Here is a 24306-nt window from a genome sequence, read left to right on the forward strand (position 1 = left end):
CCTGATTGCTCTTTCTCTCTTCTGGCTTTCCACCTAGCCATTACATTAACACTGACTGCATTCCCTGGGCTGTGTTCCCCATCCCAGTGACCATCTATCAACCACTAATTTGTACTTCTTTAACCTTTCACCCCTTCTCCCAGCTCCTCAATCCCTCTCCCTTCTGGTCATCATCAGATTGTCCTCTGTATTTGTGAGTCTGTTTTTTATTAGTTTGTTATTTTTTGTTCCTTAGATTCTGCATATAAGTGAAATCATATGGTATTTATCTTTCTCTGACTTATTTCACTCAGCATAATAATGGACTTTCATAATTAAGGAAAATCTTATATTTAGGGCTCAGATGTTGCGTTCATAGAATTTGAGATTCAAAGTTCAGGGCCTCTAGTTTTGAGACCCCAAAAGGAAATTTAGGTGTTGAGAGTGACCTCGATTCTGAGAGTGTGTACTGAAATTCGGAGGAGCTTGATCCAGGGTTCAGACAACAGGGTCAATGGCAATGGGGAGTATATGTAATATTCATCTTTTCAAGGAGGATAAAAAAGCATACATGGACTTGGTTATACACTTAACCTTAGCTTAAAGAAGAGAGAGAGATGACCTACAATTTGTATACTAATTACTTGACTTAGAGGCCGAAGTCCTCCTGATTTTGCTTTTATCAGCGTCCCTCCCCTTTCCAACAGGATTTGGGTCAAAGAGCAAATAAGAGGAAGTTCGAAATAAATGAATAATAGCTAAAGAAAAAGTCCACAGTGTCTTCACTGGGAAACAATGGAAACTTTCAGGTTGCAGAAACAGTTCAATTCTCTCTTCTCTTTATTCTGCCTTTATTTTCATCAACAAACAATGATGGGTAAGTCTTATCTTAACCTTAATTTAAAGAAAAGGGAAAGGTTCCTAAATTCAGATGTTATCATGGAAGAACTTTGTAATTTGGATATATTCAATTACTCTACAGGATTATTTTCACCGTAAGTTTTCTGCACCACACAGATGCAAATACCACTCCAACTTTTCTCTTAATCTGCTACCTGTTTGTGTAGTCTAGATACCCAATAACGACCTGAGACTCAGGAATGAGTCATCCTCTGCCCAAGCAGGAGGCAGTGGTCACACCTTAAGAAACAATGTAGCTGGCAAGAGCAATCAGCACAATATAAAACTGGAGGGCAAAAAGTCCAGTGACACAAGCACCATGGCTTCTGACAAAGGTAAGTGGATTGGGGTAGGGGGCACCTGGCAAGCTCCATATTCTTCAAAAGTGCAGAAACTCTATGTGTGTGTGTGTGTTTGTGTGTGTATGTTTTGTTTGTGCTTGTGTCCTTGGGCATTTTCCAACTTTCCTATTTGTTAGTCTATTAATATTATTTTAAAATAAGATCTATCACTATTATTATTCTTATTATTAACTTTCACATCCACAAATGATTTTGATCAAATGACACTAAATCAATGCTCATTTCACCATAGTAAAAAATTAAGTAAAATATACAATGGTTAAACAACAGTTTAAGATAGCAAGAGAAGTGATTATACAAGGGCATGTTAATCATTTAAGGCTTAGTTACTTAACTTTGGAAAAATTCATGGGAAAGGAGAACACCTTAGGCTGTGAAAGGAAATAATTTTCAGATAAGGTGAGCTGGATCCTACAAAGGTAGGATTTAGTTTGGCAAAGAGGAGATTCCAGGTTGGTTGACACACAGACTTTGAGAGAATTTACAAAGATTGTGTTTGACATATACTGAGTAAACCTGGTAAACTAGACAAGAGTTTGTGGAACTAATCTTCAGTGAGATTAGGAAGCAAATTTGAAGAGATATTATAGAGAGCCTTTATTATCAGCCTAAGGAAATTGAGATCGATCTTTTCGGTAAGAGAAAATCTCTGAAGAACTTGTGAATAGCATAGAGATGACTGAAATGACGTTAGACACATTTACTTGGCATTTGATGCCTTTTGGATTGGAAACAGAAAAGATGGGAAGCAAGGTGACCAGTTAGCAGACTATTGCAAGAATGTGAGCATGATGTGATGGGAGATAATACAGATACCAGTCTTGGGTTTTAAGAGACAATATTTTTTCTCCATTATCTTTTCCCTCTTAAAATTCTCGTGTGAGTGGCATTTGGGGGGAAAAACTGAATACACTATTCAGTTGAATAAATTCCCTGGACTTTCCTCTGAGGGTGGTGTGTTTTATTCCTCAAACTATCCCAATTCATGTGGCTAGTATCTTTGCCTTGCATCCCAGGGATAGATACTGAGAGTATATTGCACTATCTTTCTGAAGTTCTTGGTGTTGCTTCATCTCCTTCAGAGGAAGTGTCCTCCTGTCATCAATATGACCTTCTCATGACCTCTGTTTCTGTAAGGCCTCCTTAGGGCATATCAACTAGTTCAAGGACACAGATTTGGATTGAGGTTTGAGCGGTGTCCATTCCAAGGTGTCGGACATCCCTTTTCTCTTCCTTCTGACACTCACATTCCCTGTTTCTTCTTTTAAGGATGAGAGGTTTATTCTCCAAGTCACACTTAGGATAGTGTTTCCTGACTCTGTCCTCTTTCCTGGATATCTGACTATCTTTTTAGTCCCACATCCCCGCTAGAACCTTTTTCCATCTCCTGGAAAGTGCCATGCACAGCTTCACTTCCTGCCACCTCTCTATCATCTAGTACAAATGTACAAACAGACATATCACGCACACACACACACACACACTGTTGGGGAGAAAACACTTTTCGTCTATCCTCTTAGGTTCAGTTTTTGGGGATCTGCTAATTAAACTGACAACAGGCAAATTAGCGAAAGAAAAGACGAAATTACATACAGCAGCTCACAATGTGACTTAGGGAGGCAATTAGAATTTGGGCTTATATACCATTTTACTGGGAGAAGCAGAGATAGAAAAGAGCACTCATGGGGAACCAAGCAACCTCTTAATGGGGGAAGGGGAGGGGAGAAAAGATACTTATCAAGAAACAAATGACTTTTAGGAAACACAGATAGGCCCTTAGGAGAACAGATTGGAGATATAACAGTTCAGTGACAATTTCTGTTTGGGTGGCTGTTGCCAGTGCTGAGTCAATCTCCCCTGGGGATGGGTTTATGATAATTGAATTCTTTGGGTTCTATTTCTTTTGAGTTCTTTGAGAGGCTCTGCTTTTAGGAAAAGAAGGCGTTTCAGGGGGGAAAAGTCTATTTTCAAATATCTTCAGTTCAAAGTAATTTTTATGCCTCCATGGCACATTCTGGACCCCTACCCACACCCACACCCACACACACACACACACACACACACACACACACACGCATGCACATACACAGAGCCTTGGGCAGAGTACCTCCTGTTTTGGAGGAAGTGTCTCCCAGATATTGTGACTCTTCCTGGTTCAAAAATAGCACCTCAGAATTAAGGTCTGTCCAGGAGGGAAGACTGAGCATCTTCCACAGCCACTTCACCCTCAGAGGTAGGAGTGACTTTTTATCTCTTTCCGACCCACTGAGAAGAGGCATCATGTGAGGAAACCTTATGTTCTGTGTCTCAAACTTCATAGATCTCTGCTTTCTTGGAAAAGAGAAATTGAAGATGGTAACTGAGCCTTTTGATGTGTGATCCTTTTCTCCTGCCACCCCAGACAGACTTTAGCTTCTAAATAACCAGAGTGTACATCCTTAACATGGGTTCTTGTTGCCAAAATAAATGCCTATGTTCCCCCCCTAAAAACGAATGGATTGCCTTTCTGCTCTCCAAGTTTTGGAATTCAGCACCATGACCATTCTGAATCCAGACCAGGTCAGTGTCCATTTCATCCCCAAAGCTCTGAGTCTTGAGAGGCACAGCCTCTAAAATCCAGATTTTTACTCGAATCATTCTTACATTCTTTAATGGCTTCCTGTTACACTTAGAATAAAATCAATGGCTTAGCAGGCCCTATATGGTCAAGCTCATCTCCTGTCATTGTATATCTTGATCACTCTGCCCCAGCAAGCCTACTTCTTGCTCTTCCTTGAACATGCCATGATCTTTTCAACTTAGGTCCTTTGCACTTGCTGTTCCTTCTTCTTAGCATGCTCTGTCTTGATGTGTCTTGCTTCACTTTACATTCATGGCTCTGCTTAAATATGCCTCTTTGAAAAGGCCTTCCCTGACCAAACTCTGAAAGCTAGCCTTGTCTCACCATCACCTTTGATTTCCTTATAATACTTTTCATAGTACTTGTCACTACTGACTTAATATATGTATTTATTTACTTTTTGTCTCCTTCTCTATTTGAAATATAAACTCCATGAACATGAAGATAGAGATTTGTTTTGTTCCTTGTTCCTGTACTTAGAAGAATACCTAATGTTTAGTAGACTCTCAATTAACTTTTATTGAAAGGATATGTAAATGATCCCCGGACACACTATGGTTTGCCAAGTTCTGGGGGTGACTAATCTGTTTGTCACTAGTACCCTCTTCTTGGCTGTTCTGGGTATTTCACCCCTGTGTGATAGCAAATTGGAAGGCACAGACACCAAGCAGGTTCTTGGTTACTCCGACTTGTTCTTTGACTAAGGGCGGGAATCAGGATTACACTAGTTCCCTCTGATCCACGGTTTCACTTCCCATGGTTTCAGTCACCTGCAGTCAACTGTGGTTTGAAAATATTAAATGAAAAATCCAGAAGTAAACAATTCATAAGTTTTGAATTGAACACCATTTTGAGTCAAGAATAAATCTTGTGTCTTCCTGCTCTGTCCCACCCAGAATGTGAATCACCCCTTTGTCCAGCGTCTCCATGTTGTATACTCTCCCCTCTCGTTAGTACTCAGCAGCTGTCTTGGTTATCAGATTGACTGTTATGGTATCACAGTGCTTGTGTTCAAGGAATCCTTATTTTACTTAATAATGGCCAAAATTCAAGAGTAATGATGCTGGCTATTCGAATATGCCAAAGAGAAGCCATAAAGTGACTCCTTTATGTAAAAAGGTGAATACGGTACAATAAAATATTTTGAGACCACATTTACATAACTTTTATTACAATATATTGTTATAATTGCTCTATTTTATTATTACTTATTATTGTTAATGTCTTACTGTGCTTAATTTATAAATTACTTAATTTAATTTATAAATTAAACTTTATCATAGGTATGTATGCAGAAGAAAATAACATAGTATATGTAGGGTTTGACACTATCTGTGGCTTCAGGCACCCACTGGAGTCTCGGAACGTATCCCCCATAGATAAAGGAGGATGCTATCCCATTCCCTAACATCGTGCATTGAGAACTGGAGTGACTGAGTCACACCACATCAACATCTAGTTCCCAGCTCCCAGTTCAGCTACTGCCCCTGTTGTTTTGTTCTTTTCTTAAGAGCAGTGATGCTTTCTCCAGATTAACAGGATTCAGAGGAAGAAGTTTGCCACCCTTGAGATCTTTTACGTAGCAGGATTTTGCTGTCAATGCCTTCAGTAACAACGGGGCTCCAATTGAAGCCTGATTCTCTTTTTCTCTGGTTTAATAATATCTTTCTATATGCTCTTTGCAAATGCTTTTTTTTTCCCTATTCATCACTTATGCAGACTTCTTTTCTCTTTGATTTTGAACTGTGGTTTATAAAATATATGTCTATTAAGCAAGTATCTCTCCACACTACTAAATACTTTTTCTGTAAATTATAATTTTAATTGAGATAATCATAGCTTAAAACATATAGCTTTAGGAAACAAGAAACTCTTTGTGTATTTTGCTCAGTTCTCCTCAATAATTACATTTTGCAAAACTGCAGAATAATATTACAACCAGGATATTAACATTGACATAATCCATCCTTTTATTCAGATTTCTCCAGTTTCACTTGTGCTCATTTGTGTGTATATTTAGCTTTATGTGATTTTGTCACCTGTATAGGTTTGTGTATCTTCTACCACAACCAGATCTGAACTGTTCCAACAGTACAGATCCCTTTTATTAACCTTTTATAACCAAACCCTCCTCCCTCTTGCTCCACCCCATCCCTAACCCTTGATAACAACTGATTTGTCCTTATTTCCAAAATTTTATCATTTCACAATGCTTTATAAATGGAATCATAGAGTATGTAATCTTTTGAGATTGGCTTTTGTCCTTGACTCTGTATAATCCCCTGGAATTTCATCTAAGTGTTGCATATATCAATAGCTTGTTCTTTTTTATTGCTGAGTAGTATTTCGTGGTATAGATATACCATAAATTATTCAACCTTTGACTTGTCGAAGGATGCCTGGGCTCATTCCAGTTTTTAGATGTCATAAAGCTGATATGAACATCCATGTACAGGCTTTTGTATGAACCTAAGTTTTCCTTTCTCTGAGGTAAATGCCTAGGAGTACAATTGCTAGGTTATATGATAGTTACATTCTTAGTTTTGTTTTTTCTTTCTTTCTTTCTAAAAAACTGCCAGTTTCCCAGAGTGGCTATACCAATTTATATTCCTAGTAGCAATGTATGAGAAATCCAGTTTCTCTCTCTCTCTCTCTCAATATATATATATATATGTGTGCGTATATAACTGTATGGTGAAGTTTATTCTGTCATTTATTCAATAAGTATCTATTACTAACCAACATTTTTCAGGCAGTGTGATAGGTCTGGAACAAGAGATACATAATCCATATCTCACATAATTTACAATTCAGTGGTAGTATAGGCATGTAAATAGGCAATCATAATTACATAATTACTATGATTAAGGAAATATGACATACTGTAGGGGCATATAGGAATTATATCTAAGAGCCTCTGAGAAGTGACTTTCCCATTGCACTTATGCCTGTTGGAACCTTAAGAAGGATTACCTGGTTTGAGATTGGGCAAATAGATTTCAGCATAGCCCTTTTTAAAATCTTGTTTTTCTTGATGCCATAAACTAGACCAATCCAATTAATTCAGGAGAGAATATTTTAACTCCATTTTCTGATATGTTTGTTTTTTTTTTAGAAGAATAGAGCATTTTTTTCTTAGCAGCTCAATTTGTATGTGGGTGTTATTTGACATACTCATCTCTTGGTCAACAGGTCCTTCAACTGGAGATCCCACCTTGAGGTAAGAATGGTACTATCACATTGTGCATTTAATTCAACCAAGAATAAGTGGGTGTTTAAGAACTAGAGAACTATAGCTTTCTTCATTGTTCCTTTCCTCTTTTACCATGCCCCCAATTTTTCTTTTTTCCTTTTTCAACTTCTTCTTCTATAATTATTGTTTTCTATATCTTTGTTGCTATGTCTCTTTGTTTCTGTTTAAAAAATTACCTTTCAGCTTTGTTCTGTTATTATCTTACTATTGCTCTTCTCTCTTTAAATCGCATGTTTTTATAGTCATTAGTGAAAGGTCCAGGAAACTCATTTGTCACTTCGATTTCATCTTTCTATTTTATATTACATGCACATTTTCCAGACATTATTATAACAGCAGGACTTTTGTCAAGAAACATATTATCTTACGATGAATGGAAGGAATAATCTATGTAATAAATGAATGCAATACTTCAGGGGTGAGTGGGAAATATTACAATGTAATAAACTTTTGACTTAACCTCATTGGAAGGAAGAGTCATCAGCACAACCCTGAGTTTCTCTAATCACAGCTTTGACACATGGAGAGGGTTAAATCTTAAGAGGCCATTGAGAGCAATTTGAGTTTCTTTCTCATAAGGTTTAAGTGTACAGAATTTAATGTAGAAGAATCTTGAGTCTCAATTACTCTCTTCTTAGACTTGGCAATAGAATTTTGTTGACAAGTCAAGGCTTCTACATCTGAGAAAATCTTGTTAGGGTCCACTGAGAAATAGTAAACATTAATGATTGGGACATGGCACCTCTAAGTGTGAGATAGAAAGATTAGACTATAATGAGAAAAAAAGGACACATTTATATCTGAATTTGAGACTAACAGGCAGTGGTATAGAGAGAGTAGTAACGTGAGTTGAGAAAAAGCTCTTCATTGTGTTGTAATAGAAACTCTGATAATTCAAGTGGACCAGCACAGATAACTTTAAGACATAGAAGTGGAAAAAAAGTTTCCCAAGACTTTATGTTTTAGATCTGCCTGATAGAAGACAGGGACATGAAATTATTTCTAAGTTTTTTCTCAAGATTGCATGACAATGTGAGAGTGTTTTTATATTTCAGGAGAAGGATCGAACCCTGGGAATTTGAAGTCTTCTTTGATCCCAGAGAACTCCGTAAAGAGGCCTGTTTGCTCTATGAAATTCAATGGGGCACGAGCCACAAGATCTGGCGAAACTCAGGCAAAAACACCACCAAGCATGTTGAACTCAATTTTATAGAAAAATTTACTTCAGAAAGACACTTTTGCTCATCTGTCAGCTGCTCCATCATCTGGTTCTTGTCTTGGAGTCCCTGCTGGGAATGCTCCAAGGCTATTAGAGAATTTTTGAGCCAACGACCTACTGTGACTTTAGTTATTTTTGTATCACGGCTTTTTCAACACATGGATCAACAAAACCGTCAAGGACTCAGGGACCTCATTAACAGTGGTGTGACTATCCAGATCATGAGAGCCTCAGGTGAAAACAATAAACCAAGAATCTTAAGCATTTATGAGAGATTGTGATGGTGGTATGTTTCTAGGCCAGGAGACAGATTTATCCTAGAGTGGAAATCTCAGAAGTAAAACAATCAAAATAATGTGAAAAAGTACCAGGTCTGAAATTCATTGCAGGGAAAGTATAAAAAATATGACTCTTTTCTCCATTTTGCCACTATGACTTCTCTGCCATCCTCAAATGAACTGCTTTGTTTTTTTTGTTTTGTTTTGTTTTTTTTGTTTAGAGATTCTGGGGGAGTCTAGCCCAGCTCCTGCAGCAAAGAGATCAGAGGGCTTTATATATGGTATTTTTAAAGTTGGACTTTTTTTTTTTTAATTATTTATTTATTTAGAAAACAACTTTGTCAACATGCCTTGAAGATATAAAATGCCATGAGAAAGTGAAGAAGCAATAGGATAAAAGCCAGGTCTTGCCTATGTCACACTGCTTCATCACAAAGCACAGTCTCTCCCTTCTGCCCCTCCTTTACCATATTCCGCTCACTTTGACCTTCTTTCTTACGTTAGTCCCCATCTCAGAACCCCCAGGTATGCCCTTCTCAAGAGTTTCACATGGCTGTGTCCTCTTTGTGAACAAAAAAAAGGGTTCCATGGACAGAAACCTCGCAGAGTGATCTGATCATAAATTCCTAACTGGGCAGGTCATGGTGGGTAGCCACGCCCCGGCCAGTAACTTCTTCTTTAAAAAAAAAAAAATTATTTATTCATTTGTTTATTTATTCTTTAATTGAAGAAATTATTAAAAAATTTTTCCTCCAGTCTACCTCCCTCCTCCCCCTCCTCTCTGGTAACCACTAGTCCACTGTCCATGTTAAAGCTGAGCTTTTATAAAGCAACTTTCTGTTGTATTTAGTAAATGAACCATGTACTGTGTTTCCTTAGAGTATGATCACTGCTGGAGGAATTTTGTCAACTACCCACCTGGGAAAGAAGCTCACTGGCCAAGATATCCTCCTTTGTGGATGAAGCTGTATGCATTGGAACTCCACTGCATAATTTTAGTAAGTTATCTGACAAAGATTCTGATGCATAAAGAAGCATCCTTCTTTAAACTTCTTTCCTGATAATTTTGACACACACTTTCCTCACTATTTATCAATTATATTGAGATTTAGTTATTTAATTGCTTGACCTTAAAAAAATATAAGAATAAGGTAATCTCTTTGTGGAAAATAAGTAGGAAAAAGAAATAATAACCTGGTCTAAGATATATGTGGAATCCATATTAATTAGATTTTATTATTGTTATTATCACAACATATATTGGCTCTATAAAATTGCAAATATTCTCTTTTCCCATATTAGTGTATATCATTCTTTGAAAAATTTAAGTGTCCCATTTGTATTCTCTTGAGAGTAGTTCAATGGTCTTCAACTGTTGTTTTAAAATGTTTGTGGTGATAATAGTATTAAGAAAAACATTATCCAAACTTCTTTTTTATTCTAGAGTCTCCCTCCCTGCGTAATGATTTCAAGAAGATGTCAGAAACAGCTTACATTGTTTACACTTATTCTTAAAAAGTGCCATTACCAAATGATTCCAGCCCATATCCTTTTAGCTACAGGGTTGATACAAGTTCCTGTGACTTGGAGATGAATAGAATGATTCTTTGTGTGTATTGTTTCAAGAACAGGAAATGATTATTCACTAAAGAGTGAGTGCCATTAGAATTTAGGAAATTTCAGTTTGTGTTTCCATACACAAACAATAAGTTATCTGAAAATTAAGTAAAGAAGACTGTCTTATTTACAATAGCATTGAAAACAGTAAAATACATAAGAATCAGTTTAATCAAGGAGGTGAAAGATCTGTACACTGAAAACTATAAGATATTAATGAAAATAATTGAAGAAGACACAAATAAGTGAAAGGTATCCTATGTTCATGGATTGGAAGAATTAATATTCATACTACTAAAGCCATTTATAGATCCAATACAATACCTATCAAGATTTCAATGGCATTTTTCAAAAAGAAAAAAACTTCAACAATTCTAAAATTCATATGGAACCACAAAAGACCCTAGATAGTCAAAGCAATCCTAAGGAGGAAGACCAAAGCTGGAGGCATCACATTTCCTGTTTTCAAACTATATTACAAAGCTATAGTAATCAAAACAGTACGGTACTGGCATAAAAACAGACCTACCTGTGGGACAGAATAGAGAACCCAGAAATAAACCTATGCATATAGGATCAACTAATATATGGTAAGAAAACCAAGAATATTCAACTGAGAAAAGGTAGTCTCTTCAATAAATGGTGTTGGAAACCTAATATTTACATACAAAAGAATAAAATGGGATCCTTATCTTATACCACTCACAGAAATTAATTCAACATGGTCTAAAGACTTAAATGTGAGACCTGAAACCATAAAATTCTTAGATGAAAACATAAAAATAAAGCTCCTTGACCTTAGTCTTAGCAATAATTTTATGCACATAACACCTAAAGTACAAGCAACAAAAGCAAAAATAATCAAATAGGACTAAATCAAATTGAAAGGCTTCTGCACAGCAAAAGAAACAATCAACAAAATAAAAAAGCAACCTATGAACTGGAAGAAAATATTTGTAAACTGTACAACTGATAAAGAGTGATTATCCAAATGTATAATGAACTTGTACAACTCAACAGCAAAAAGAAACACCAAATAATCTGATTTAAAAATGGGCAAAGGACCTGCATAGATATATTTTTTTAAAGAAGATATTCAAATGGCTAACAGTGATTTGGTCAACATCACTAAATACCAGAAAAATGCAATCAAAATTATAATGAGATAGTATCTCATACATGTTAGAATTTCTATCATCAAAAAGACAAGAGATGACAAGCGTTGGCGAGAATGTGGAAAAAAGAGAATCCTTGTACACAGTTGATATGAATGCAAATTGGTATAGTTACTGTAAAATACAGTATAAAGGTTCCTCAAAAAAATTAGAAGTAGAACTACTATATGATTCAATAGTCTCACTCCTGAGTATACATCTGAAGAAAAGGAAATCATCATCTAGAAGAGATATCTTCACTTCCCTGCTCACTGCATTATTTCTAATACCTGAGATATGAAAACAACCTAAGTTTCCATCAATGGATAAATGAGTAAAGAAGATGTGATATGTATATATATACATATACGGAAAAAATCCAACCCATAGTAATAGAGAGCTGATTAGTGGTTTCCAGGGGCAGAGGTGAAAGTGATCAAAGGGTACAAACTTTCAGTTTTATGATGAATAAGTTCTAGGGATGTAATGCACAGCACGGTAATTATAGTTAATAATACTGTATCGTATACTTGAAATTTGCTGAGAGTAGATCTTAAATTTTCTTACCATACACACAAAAATCGTAACTATGTGAGGCAATGAATATGTTAACTCATCTTATCACTTTTCAATATACATATATCAAATCATTTTGTTGTATACCATAAACTTACATAATGTTATGTGTCAGTTATATCTCAATAAAGCTGGAGGGGGAAAGAAATTAAAACAAACAAATGTAGAAATTTTTACAAACGGCAATATCACAGATCATTTTATCTACTGCTGTTTCACAAATAACCTTACAGTCAAGCTGTCAGCCAGGGCTGCAGTCATCTTAAGGCTTGACTAATGCCAGAGAATATGCTTCCCAGATGGCACACTCACGTGGCTGGCAAGTGGATGCTAGTGGGTGGTGGGAGGTCTTAGTTTATTCCTATGTAGTCCTCTCCACAGGGCTGCTTAAATATCTTCATGACATTGCAACAGGCTCCCTACAGAGTAAATGGTCTTAGAGAGATCAAAGTGGAAATTGTTATGTCTTTAATGACTTAGTCTTCAAATCATATATTAATTTTTCTGCAGTGTTCTATTGGTCACACTGGCCAGCCATGATTCAGTGTGATTTTACAAACTGAATGTGAGAATACATCTAGTGTCCAGCTCACTAGATGAAAAAAGACTCACATTATTGCCCATCTCCACATGAAATTTCACACAGTTTTAAAAATAAAATCCTAAAAGCTTTCTGAGAGGGAAAAAAATGTTACTTACAAAATATAAAAATACCACTGTCAGACTTGTCAAGATCAACGTTGAAATCTAGAAGATATTTGACCCATGCCTTTAAAATTCTCATGGTAAAATGTTTCTCAGCTTACTTTTATATGCAGCCAAACTATCTAATGTGAATGGGGAATAGAGACATTTTCCACATGCAAGGTATCAAAAAAAAAAAAAAAGAAATTACTTTCCATGCTTTCTCAGGAAGCAACTGGAGGGTTTGCTACACCAAAATGAAGAACTAAACCAAAAAAGAGGAATGCTTGGAATCCTGAACACTAGTAATTTGACACAGAAGATAAAAGAAAAAAAAAATCTCAGGATGCTAACAAAGGGAGATCCAGGTTTTTTATACTTGACCCGCCAGTAAGTTTTGGAATACCCCTAGTTCTCCTAGAGAAGGGGGCTGTTTCCTGGGGGAACTCGCCGTGTGATTGAAGCATTAGAACTTTCAGTCTCACCCCTCAACCTGCTGGGGAGGGAGATGGGTTGGAAGGTGAATCAATTGCCAATGGCTAATGATTTAATAAATCATGCCTACGGAATGAAGTCTCTATAAACACCTAAAATGATGGGCTTCAGAGAGCTTCTGGGTTAGTGAACATCTGGAGATGCAGGGACAGTAGCATACCTTGAGAGGGTATGAAAGCTTCACACCCTTTCCTCATACCTTTCCCTGTACCTCTCTTCTATGTGGTTGTACCTGAGTTATTTCTTTTTATACTAAACCAATGATATAGTAAGTAAAATGTTTTTTTGAGTTCCATGAGCTGCTCTAGCAAATTAATCCCAAGGAGGCAGTCATAGGAACCTCTGATTTATAGCTAGTTGATCAGAAGTGCAGGTGACAACCTGGACTTGTGATTGTCATCTTAAATTGACAGGGTTGTTGGAAACTCCATTTGCACCTGGTCAGTCAGAAGCACAGATAGTGACCTGGGCTTGCAAATGGTGTCTGAAGGCGGGGCAGGGGGGTCACTCTTGTGGGACTGAACCCTTAACCTGAGGAATCTGGTGCTATCTACAGGTAGAAAGAGTCAGAATTGTGCTGGGTTGTGGGATACCCAGTTGGTGTCCCAAGTATTACTTAATGGTGTCGGGGAGAATCCCCTCCCCCCAGAGTGGAATTGGTTCCAGAGTCTAATTCAGGGACTCACAAAAAGGTGGGACTCACAAGGTCAAAACCTAAGTCAGCCTGTACTTATTTAAGGGAAATATCTCACTGTCAAATAAACCTAACATACACCAATTGCAATTCTCCCACTCAACTTTAGCCTGCGTTGCGAATAAAACCTGCTAGCCTTCTAAGGAAATCCCAGACCTCTGAGCCAATCATGTCTGTTTTCATGTTGCTGCTTCGAATGCTCTATAAAACCTGCCCTTGCCCGAACATCCCTCGGAAAAAGTATTCTGCTGCTTGTGAGACACTGTACTCCCCAATTCATAAATTGTTTTCCCTTGAATGAAGGACATCGAACTTGTTACTAAATTGTCTTACTTTTTATTTCATTCAACAATGCTTAGAAAGACTTTCCTCTCTACCAGAGCATAAATATATTTATCCATCTCCATCGCTCCCACTCAAGGTGAGGAGAGTGAATTGAAAAGAAAAGTCGAGTAGACTGACTGTGCTACATGATTATAAAGGCCCATTTGGGATGGTGGTTATAAATTTATAGTCTTTAATCTGCTCTTTCATGTGACATTCTTCAGTTGCACTGAGCTGCTAATGTGCAGGCGTGGAGAATGCTGATGTTTAGGTTTAGCTAGGTTTCGGATTTTGGCAGATAGGAGCCACAAAAAGAATGAGAGGCAAAAAAGCTTCAGATTAGTATAAATCTCTGAGCTGATTAAGAAAGAAAATGAAAAAAGGAGCTGGTGGGTTGGAAAAAGTTGGAAAGCCAATGAATTGGAAATCTTGATAAGATCATTAAATATGTGTAGTGGGTGTATTTAAACAATCAAGCTTGAAGAATAGTATGTTATGGTCAGAAACAGGATGGATTAACTATTTTAAAAGCAAAATAGCTAGAAGTGATAACATCACCGAGGGTGTAACTAAGGAAGTCTGTGGCTGAGTTAGAGCAGAAAAGTAGAAAGAAGGAAGGGAAGTAACGAAGAGGTAAGCCCCATCGCCAGTATTCTTTTTCAGAATTGGTGTTCTCACATTTTTCTCTTACTAGATGAAGTTTAGAATAATTCTGTGGAGTTCCTAAAGCTCTATCAGAATTTGTAAAATGTCATTAATGGAATTCCACATGCCAGATAAGAAAGGGTAGCCCTCCCTTTACTCTCCAATTATGTGTTACTCTCATGTGTCTGTTTTTTTCCCAGTAAAGGTTCTCGAAATAACAGTGCACACTCATTATTCTGTATCCTTATTTTCTTCCTCTTTTTTTTAATGCCTAATAGCACCTGGTCTTCCTAGGTTGTCTCCCATCTGAGTACTAACCAGGCCCGTCCCTGCTTAGCTTTCAAGATCAGATGAGATTGGGCACATTCAGGGCAGCATGGCCGTAGACTTTAAATCCTTATCTTCTGCTCCTCAACTCTTTGGAAAACCTTTGCTAAGGATACTGCTGGGCTTTCTTCCATCTTTATATTTCTTTATCTATTTGCAGTGTTCATGTGTTTGACCGCATTATTCTTGAAACCTTTGACATTGATGACATATTGTCTCCTGGATCCCGTTTTAGTGTTCTTCTTAAGCTTTACTTACTTTGTTCATCCTGGAAATATCAGTGTTTTACAAGATTTTACCTCTCATTCATTCGTTCATTCAGTCAGTCAATAAATCGAGTAAATCCAAACTGGGAATATAGCAATGAATAAAACAGACTCTATCTTTGCTTTCATGGTGCTCAAATTCTAGTTTTTTCGTACTGTATAAAACATTTCCCAGGAGATCGCGTCCATTTCCGTGGCTTCAACTACCACCTATAATCAGGAGTCATAGTCATACTTAATCAACAACTGATATTATCCAAGTGCCAAAGAAATCAGAACAAGACATCAACCAATCAGACAAGCAGTCTGGCTGTACTCTCTTGTACTGGCTGCATGGCTGAATATCAGCCCAAACTATAATATATAAATATTAAATGATAATACGATTTCTGGTAGTTAAGAGAATAGACTGGAATCTCCAGACTGTTCAAAATCTAGCAGTTACTTTCTGCTGTATGATCTGGGACAAATTGCTTCATATTTGTGCTTCAGTTCCCTCTTCTATAAAATGTGGATAATAAAGTACCTGTCGTATGGGATTGCTATGACAATCCAATGAGATAATACATGTAAAGTATTTAAAACAACTTGGATAGAATATACTAAGCACACAATAAATGGTAGTTATTATTATTCATTATTCTGCAACTGTGTCTCTAATCCTGACTTTTTTTTTCTTGAGCTCCAAAGTTATAGATTAAATGGTTTTTCTTCAAAATATATCATGGTGCTTGGGAAACCTACACGATTCATTATAATTAGTAAAAGCAGTCTGTAAACAAATAAGAGCAATTTTTATATATACTCGATTATATGTGCTGGTCGAATGCGTAGAAATGATAAAAATGAGAAACAGACAGTGGTACTCATTAGGTACCAGGTTCTCTTAAAAGTGGTTCATCTGTGTGAACCTATTGAATCTTAACTGTTCCATCAAGTAAACATTATTTTCATTTACAATTTATAAATGAGAAAACTGAGGCACAGAAGGTTCAAAGGATTTGACTGAAGGTACACAGCTACTAAGTTTTAAACCACTCTGCCTCCAGAGTTTAAGCTCCTTGTCATGCCACTATACTGTCTCACCAAGAGGAAGTAGTTGTTTGTGACAAAAAGAGCATTTCTTACAACTTTTTTTTTACGTATCAGATCTATTTTCCTCCATATTTTACAATTCAAAAATGTCCTGTGGAGGAAGCAAGCTGTGGACCTTTGTTCTGCTAGTTAATATAACGAAATGTCCTTTAATTATACTGGGAATCAGTACCCTAATGGTGACTTATTTTTTCTTTGGTGACTTATTTTCTGATCTAATACTTTAAACATCTGACCTCTCGTCATGAAAGATCTGTTCCTCACTTTAGATATAAAATGCGCTTTCTGAGAGAGAACAAGTTTCTGTGTGCTTGGACAGCTCTGCTTCATTGCCTAACAAGATTGTTACTAAAGATTAAAGAGGCACCATAGAAATCAGAGACAATACTGGAGACAAATGAGTCAATAAACTCCTTGTCCCAGAACTCAGAGCAAGTAAACACACAGATGTTTCTACCTGTGTGCAGACCCGGATGATGAATTTTAACCTGTCCGCAATCTAATAAAAAGGATGCTATTTATGTTTCTAGTGTTAATGGCAGTCACTGAGGGTCACTTCACTGAGACCCTATACTTGCTGAGAACTGGTACTCTCTGAACCTGGCCAAGAAAGTGTTTCTCAAACTGAGGTTCTTCAATTATCAGAGATAATTACAACCTTTCATATGAGAGTAACTGGATCATCTTGTTTTATAATTGAGAATTGTCAATGTCAAGAAAAGCCTGAATGAAAACGCCAGGCATTGTGCCAAAGAAAGAGTCACAGTAACTTGAATAAATTAAAATTATGGGAGAGCTGAGCCATCCTGGAAAACAAGATGGAATTCTGAGCTCAAGTCTCCATTGCTGTATAAGTTATTGCCATATTTACTTTGTAATATATGCTTATGAAATGTCTTTGTATAAAACTGAAAACATTACATTAGAAATAGTCATTGAAAACTTCTTAGGACAAAAAATATCAAAATTTGTACTCCAAGAAGATAATCACAGGTTCCTTCTGATTTTATCATTTTATCATTGACTGATTTTGTATTTTCAAGACTCTGGTTCATTTTCACTAGTCTTTATGAAGTTCTTCACAAACTTCTGTAGCTTACTGATTTCAATATACTTTATCTCTCTTAGCTTAATTTTGAATTTGGTTCCCATTTATGATAAAGAGTACATGAAGCCCCCATGGGATGTAAATTAGAAGGAAAAAGAAACCAAAGTTCACAGACCATGGCAGCTTTAAAACCCTAAGGGTAGGTTTTATTTGATTAGCACTCAGAGGTGGTTGTTTGTGCTGTGCAGATTTCATGGTTCAAAGATTAGAACAGTTTGCTATGCATCAAACTAGCCAGCCTCTGTGCCTACCTCCCCGGTGATGTGTGACTTCAGACAAGTTCTGTCCCAAGTTGTCCCAGCTCCTCGAAATCATACCGGCTCCTGGCCTCTTGGCCAAGAGTTGGGACAACTTTGGAGTTGTTACTAGTCCCAGGACATTCCACTGTCTTATTTGGCTCTCTTTTACCCTATCCTCATCCTATCAATGGTTAAATTGTGCCATGTGTTCCTGCCAGGATTCTGAATGTTTTTATGAAATCAATAGGAACTACAGTCTTACTCTTCCCAGATTTTGGTGGCATTGGCAATATTTGGTGATTATCTCTGTGGATGCATGTATTAGTGAGTTGTTATGGCTTACAGAGCGAGGAATAAAGCAGACAACCCTCAACTTGGACACCCGTATGGAATGGAACCTAGGTACAACTTTCGTACACCTAGCTATGGAGTAAAAGCACTTAGAACACATCTCTGAGTCACTCGCTCTTCCCACTGCAACAAGTAATAGAGATGGCTAAGGAGTCAGAGGAAGGCCAGTACTTCCTCAAGTATCCCTTTTTAAAAATTTTTTTTATTAGAGCTGGATGCTGGGTTATGAGTTAGAAGATCCAGGAAGGGTATGCTTGAATATAGAGTGGTTGTTAGAGATGAGACTCTAAAGAGTTTATTAACTCTACCACTTTAACTAGCTTAAAAAAAGAGAAGGAAAAGAAAAGGGACAGTCTTCCAGTTTGTGCTGGAGGTAGGAGAGACATATCAAGGAACAAACCAGTCAATATCTCTAGCTTGGGTTATTTCTTGATATGCAATGCATTCACTTTATGCTATAACTTTTCCAGTATCTTAGAAAAGTTGGTGGATAGTCTGTAGCTCTTCCTGGGCTTATGATAGTACATATGAGCAAGTTGCTAGGATAAAGCCATAGCTGCTGCAGTATGGTGTACTCTTAGAGGAGGAGTGAATTATTCAATGGAATTTCTGTGAAGTTAATGCTGGTACATCAGCCATATTCTCTGACAGATAAATGCCAGAAATATTTTCCCAGTTTCTGACTGGTCGTCAAGTAGATGACTTGAACTGTGCTTTCTAGAATGATAGCATAAAATGAAAACTGTAGGAGAGATTATATATCCAGGTAAGCGGGGGAGGTAAAGGAATCTAAGTCTTAAAATAATAGGAAAAATTACCCTATATCTTCCTGAATACCCAAGTATAAATGTGTCCTTTTTTCTCATTATAGTCTAATCTTTCTATCTCACACTTAGAGGTGCCATGTCTCAATCACTAATCTTTACTATTTCTCAGTGGACCCTAATCAGATTTTCTCAGGTGTAGAAGCCTTGACTTGTCAACAAAATTCTATTGCCAAGTCTAAGAAGAGAGTAATTGAGACTCAGGATCCTTCTATATTAAATTCGGTACACTAATACCTCATGAGAAAGAAACTCAAATTGCTATCAAAGGCCTTTTTAGATTTAACCCTCTCCATGTGTCAAAGCTGTGATTAGGGAAACTCGGGTTGTCTGATAAGTTTTCTTTCCAATAAGGTTAAGTCATAAGCTTATTATATTGTAATATTTCCCACTCACCCCTGAAGTATTGCATTCATTTATTACATAGATCATTCCTTCCACTCATCATAAGATATAAGAAAAATTACCCTATGTCTTCCTGAATACCCAAGTCCCTGAATATGAAAATGTTTGTACATTTTCCTAGCTGTAAACCCAAATCACATTTCCATGGAGAGTCACATGTTTCCTATGAATATTCTCATACCAGAAGGTAAAGTTTTAGTAAAGTTTTATATATCAACTTTTAGTAAAGTTTTATATATCATTTCAAGACTTCTTTTGTTTCACAAAGAAACAGAAGTTACCCCCTATATGATAAATAAAGAACAATGAAATACAGATTCTGGGCTGTTAGCATTCTTTACGGCCTAAAAAGTTTATGCACAAACAAAATAAAAAAGTATTGAATATCATAGAAATTTAGTTTTCTAAGGAAAAAATAAAACCCATATAGGAGTGGAAGAAAATTCCCTCTTCCCTCCTAAATTCTATGGCTGGTCTAATAATTAAATTCATACACAGATTAACAGGAGAAAAATATATTTTGTACAAATGAGAGCCTCATAAAAATATGTTACTCAAAGAAGTGACCAACACAAAGAAACAATAAATTTGTGAATAATCGACAAGACAAATGGAATTTGGGCTTTGGGAAGTAAATTGATGAAGAAATAAGGTTACCAGGCCCTAAATTCTGTGTCCGGTGGACAATAAGGAGGCCTTCTACCCTCCTGATACAGGGAAGATGCTTTTACACGGGGAATTTATCCCCTGCGTTCAGGGAAACAAAGGAGAGTCAGAGTGTGTTTTTTGCACCAGAAGGTTAAGAACTTTTAATTCAAAATAATCAACACACTAAAGTGGCATATTTCTGGGTGGGATATTCTGTTCCTCTTCAACCAGAAAATGTTAAATTTGAGAATGACAAAGGCTCTCCATCTATCTTTGATAAAACAAGAGACCCTCTCAGGGGTTAAAGGGAGTACCCAGTGCAGTGTATGACCTAGGTGACAGGTGAAGGCATTCTCAGGTTCACCAACTACATGCACTCACGGCCTTGGGAAAGAAGAATGCACAAGATAAAATCTCTAGTGATGGATCAAAGAGATAGCTAGGCACTTTTCAAAGATCTATAGGCCTGAGGTAGTCCTTCCTTGGTAGGAGATGGGAGTGGGGTACAGCCACAGGAGGAGAGAGAGTTACTTAAGAAATATGTATTATATTCATAGGTACTAAAGACAGGAGGCATGGCATGCCACACAGGGATACATGGGAGAGTGATCGGGAGGTGGAAGACAGGAGGAAACAGAAGGTTTAGGCCAGAGCCTTTATTGGGGTTTCCAGGGAGAAAGAGTAAACAGTTTAAGATTAGTTAGTTTAAATTATTTCACTGAGCTCTAACCTATTGGGATGGTCCCTAGTTGCCTAGTACTTGGATGTAGGATAATTAAGGGAGAGGAAAATTGCCTCCCGGGGGTGGGTGTACAGGCAAATAGAGGAGGGATTGCTCTGGAATGGTTTCTTTGCATATTGAGGGCATGCTGAGTCCTTGCTACCTCCAAGAACTGACTAGCCCCAGAAGGCTCAGCCTCCTCTTCCCAGACAGAAAGATTTTCTTAAGGTGTTGAAACATCATATTATACAGAAGAAAATTAAATATAGATAATACAGGGAACTTACTATTCATCAATTGTCTATATGTAACATTAAATTCACACATAGAAAAGATTTTCTTAAGGTGTTGAAACATTATATTATACAGAAGAAAATTAAATACAGGGAACTTACTACTCATCAATTGTCTATATGTAACATTAAATTCACACATAAATTGAGTTACAACGGGCAGTAAATTGGTATTTGTTGACATTTAATTAAACATTTGCTTTGATTTTGCAGGCATTTGGCAATGGGGAGCTGGGTATTTTAGAGGTGTTTAGTTGCTTTTAGGTCTCAAATATGTTTTAGACCCTTGAAAAACTCATAAGCCCGAGGATAGCTCAGACTCCAGGCATAACCTAGTCTATCAAATTGCCCGATGTCCTTAATCTACCTTCACATTTTTTCGGGAGTGATGAGCTGTGGTTACCCTTACCTTTTGATGGGTATCTTACTACCCCTCCCTCAGTAAGACCATACAAATTCACTTTGACTAATGGACTGTATAATTCCCTGACATCAAGTGACCTGATCCACCACAGAACAGATGCAGCTGCCCTGCCCTCCATAGAATCAGCAGATATTTACTCTTTGTGGCCTCCTAGGAGAGAGAAATTATGGCCTGGTTGCAAGCAATCTCAGAATTAAAGATCTGTTGCTGAGCTTGACTTGTAGCCCAGTTTAAGATGCTCAGCCAGCACAACATGTATCCAGGGCCTATTACATTCAGACAATCTTCTAAGACAATAATGGACAAATAAAACAATACGAATCCTATAATTCTCTCTTATACATGGTCAAACTTCATGAAAAACCAATTTCTGATTGTTGCTATCCATCCCCAATTCTTTACTGCCCATTTATTTTTCAACCTAATGCCTCTGCCAATTCCACCAAAGCCCTCATTGTCTTATCTCCCTCTTTCTGAAAAGTCCTTGCTTCTTTGCATTCATTTATGCTACTCCCTTAGTTTCCCTTTTTTATCTGGATGTTTCTTCTGAGCCTCGTCGGTAGATTCTTCTTTCGCATCCCACACTATACATTACATGTCTGTGCTCCTCAGTTCTCTGTCATTCTCATTCTGTACATTTTCTTCCATTGGGACCGCATATACCTGCATGGGTTCATTTAATAAATGAGGCTGATGACTGCTAAATCCATTGTTTCCAACCTAGACTTTTATATACCACCATTTATCTGCTTTAACATGCCCCTGGATTAACTCAGTGTCTTTATTGCCTTATTCTTTTTTCCCTTCCTCTATTTTATCTCTTGGTAATGGGATTCCCATCAAGTCATTCTTCAAAATAAAAACCTAGGAGTTATCCTCATCTACAACTTCTTCCACAACTAATTAACCAAAGGTAGATGCTACGCCCTAGTATTCATTGGCTCTTTCCTTTACTGTGACTCTAGTCCTACCTTAAAGCTTTTATCCCTTTTATCCTGGTCTAATTATAATAGTATTTTAGGAAAACTTTCAGTCTCCTGTTGGTCCTCTAATTTGTCCCCCACACTGTGGCCAGAATGTTTCTAAAATGCAAATTGGATCAAGTTATTCCCCCTTTAAAATAAAATCCTTCAGGCATTGTCCATAGCCTTCAGTTTAAAAATTAAATTCTACTCCATGCAAGATTTTTCATGATCAGGCCTCTGCTGATTTAGGAGATCAGCTTTTTCTCCAACCACCCTCCTTTCTTCCCACAGCAGTTGCTTAGGTCTCCTTAAATCCTGTGCGAGCTACTTTAAACCTCTCAATCTTCAAACGTGCTATTCTCTCTGTCAAGTGTTTCCTTCCCACTTTTCACTACTAACTTCTTTTAATTTAAGCAAGAGGACTGGGAGGAGGCAAGAGAGGAGCTTCTGGAATGCTAGTAATGTTCTATTTCTTGATCTTAGCGTTTGCCATATATTTACAAAAATTCTCAAACTGTCACTTATGATTCATGCACTTTTCTCTATGTACATAATACTTTCATTAATGTTATTTGTATAAAAAAATAGTATGCTCTACAAAGCCTTCTTTGAACTATCAAACTAATTAAAATGACCTCTTGCATGCAGATGGCTGTGTACTTGTATCAAATTGTGTGTTGTGGGTTGTTGGTCTCCCCCTCGTTGGAGCTTTTTAAGGGGAAAGACTGTTTCTCATTAACTTTGTAGGACCAGCACCTACCATGGCATTCAACAGAACAGTAGGTGCTCAAAAGATATATGATACAGACACAAATGACTCCTCTTCCTCTGCTTGAGGGAGATGTGGGCAGTCTGGCCACTCATAGTCATGAGAAAGAGAAATTAGATTTCATAGAGTTTTGACACAAAGTTCTGTTCCTACCCAAATCAACAGCTTTTACCAGAAACTGAAGGGCTAAGCTCAGCTTAGTAGAGGAGAACCAAGAAGCAAATTTCAGGGATAGACAGACAGATAGAAAAACTAAAATAAGAGATTAGCATTGAGATAATTCAATGAGCCTAGAGTTTAGAAGACAGATAGGACAGAAATAAGCCCAAGAAGCCCTGGGGTGATGGTGAGAAACACAAGTTCATGTGTGGGCTTTGAGTTCAGAGTTTAAGTGCTGTTAGGCACATGTGTGCAAGTTGCCCTGACTATGGGACCAGGAATAGGAGACACAGCCTGTTAGGAAAGGGACTTGGGCTCCTGGGTAAGATCTAGGGGTTCAGATGTAATATATTTCTCTCAAGTACAACTTTCATCAAGGAGCATAGTTTTAGTCAGCAGAGAAACAAGCGATTTGTATTTAATTCACTCTCCCCTTTTGCAACCTTTATATCTAGTCACTTACCTCCTCAAATTAAGCCTCTAAAACTGTTTCATGCCTCTCATTTCTAATTCCCATTGATACCACCTCAATAGTAACATATTTTGAATGGCCCAAAAGATTAGCTGGACCAATTAAATTGTCCTTCTTTAGGGAATTTGAAAAAATTACCAATTAGTCATAAGGATAAAGAATAAAAAATAGACAGTAGGAGCATCCATGATGGATTGTATGCTAGTTAAGGTGTTATGGAACAGAAACTTTGAGAAAGCGGGGGAGTGAGTTAATAAGGGAGGTGAACAGAGAGAACCCTTAGGAAGAAAAAGAGACATAAGAGTTAGGACAGTGGCCATGTGGTCCCTGAAAAAGAAACAGCAAAAAATCGCCAGTCCTTAGAATCATCTCAATCACTTAGTGAAACCATCTCACTTTTCCACTTACTGTCTATATGTGGCTATAAAATAAACTTTTTT

The 24306-nt window shown here is 37.2% G+C and overlaps 1 protein-coding gene and 1 pseudogene across 1 annotated transcript; one reads left to right on the forward strand and one right to left on the reverse strand.

Moving 5' to 3' along the window:
• The first annotated feature begins 1198 nt into the window (after positions 1 to 1198).
• Positions 1199 to 10205, forward strand: APOBEC1 (apolipoprotein B mRNA editing enzyme catalytic subunit 1). Its single transcript, XM_006914678.3, has 5 exons — positions 1199 to 1214; positions 7054 to 7081; positions 8170 to 8567; positions 9491 to 9609; positions 10056 to 10205. The coding sequence occupies exons 1-5, from the start codon at positions 1199 to 1201 to the stop codon at positions 10203 to 10205; spliced, it is 711 nt and encodes a 236-aa protein (XP_006914740.1).
• A 4864-nt stretch (positions 10206 to 15069) lies between these two features.
• LOC112481931 lies at positions 15070 to 15187 on the reverse strand (annotated as a pseudogene).
• Between the last annotated feature and the right edge of the window lie 9119 nt (positions 15188 to 24306).

The sequence above is a fragment of the Pteropus alecto genome, unplaced genomic scaffold, assembly GCF_000325575.1.
Source record: "Pteropus alecto unplaced genomic scaffold, ASM32557v1 scaffold94, whole genome shotgun sequence".
Classification (NCBI taxonomy): Eukaryota; Metazoa; Chordata; class Mammalia; order Chiroptera; family Pteropodidae; genus Pteropus; species Pteropus alecto.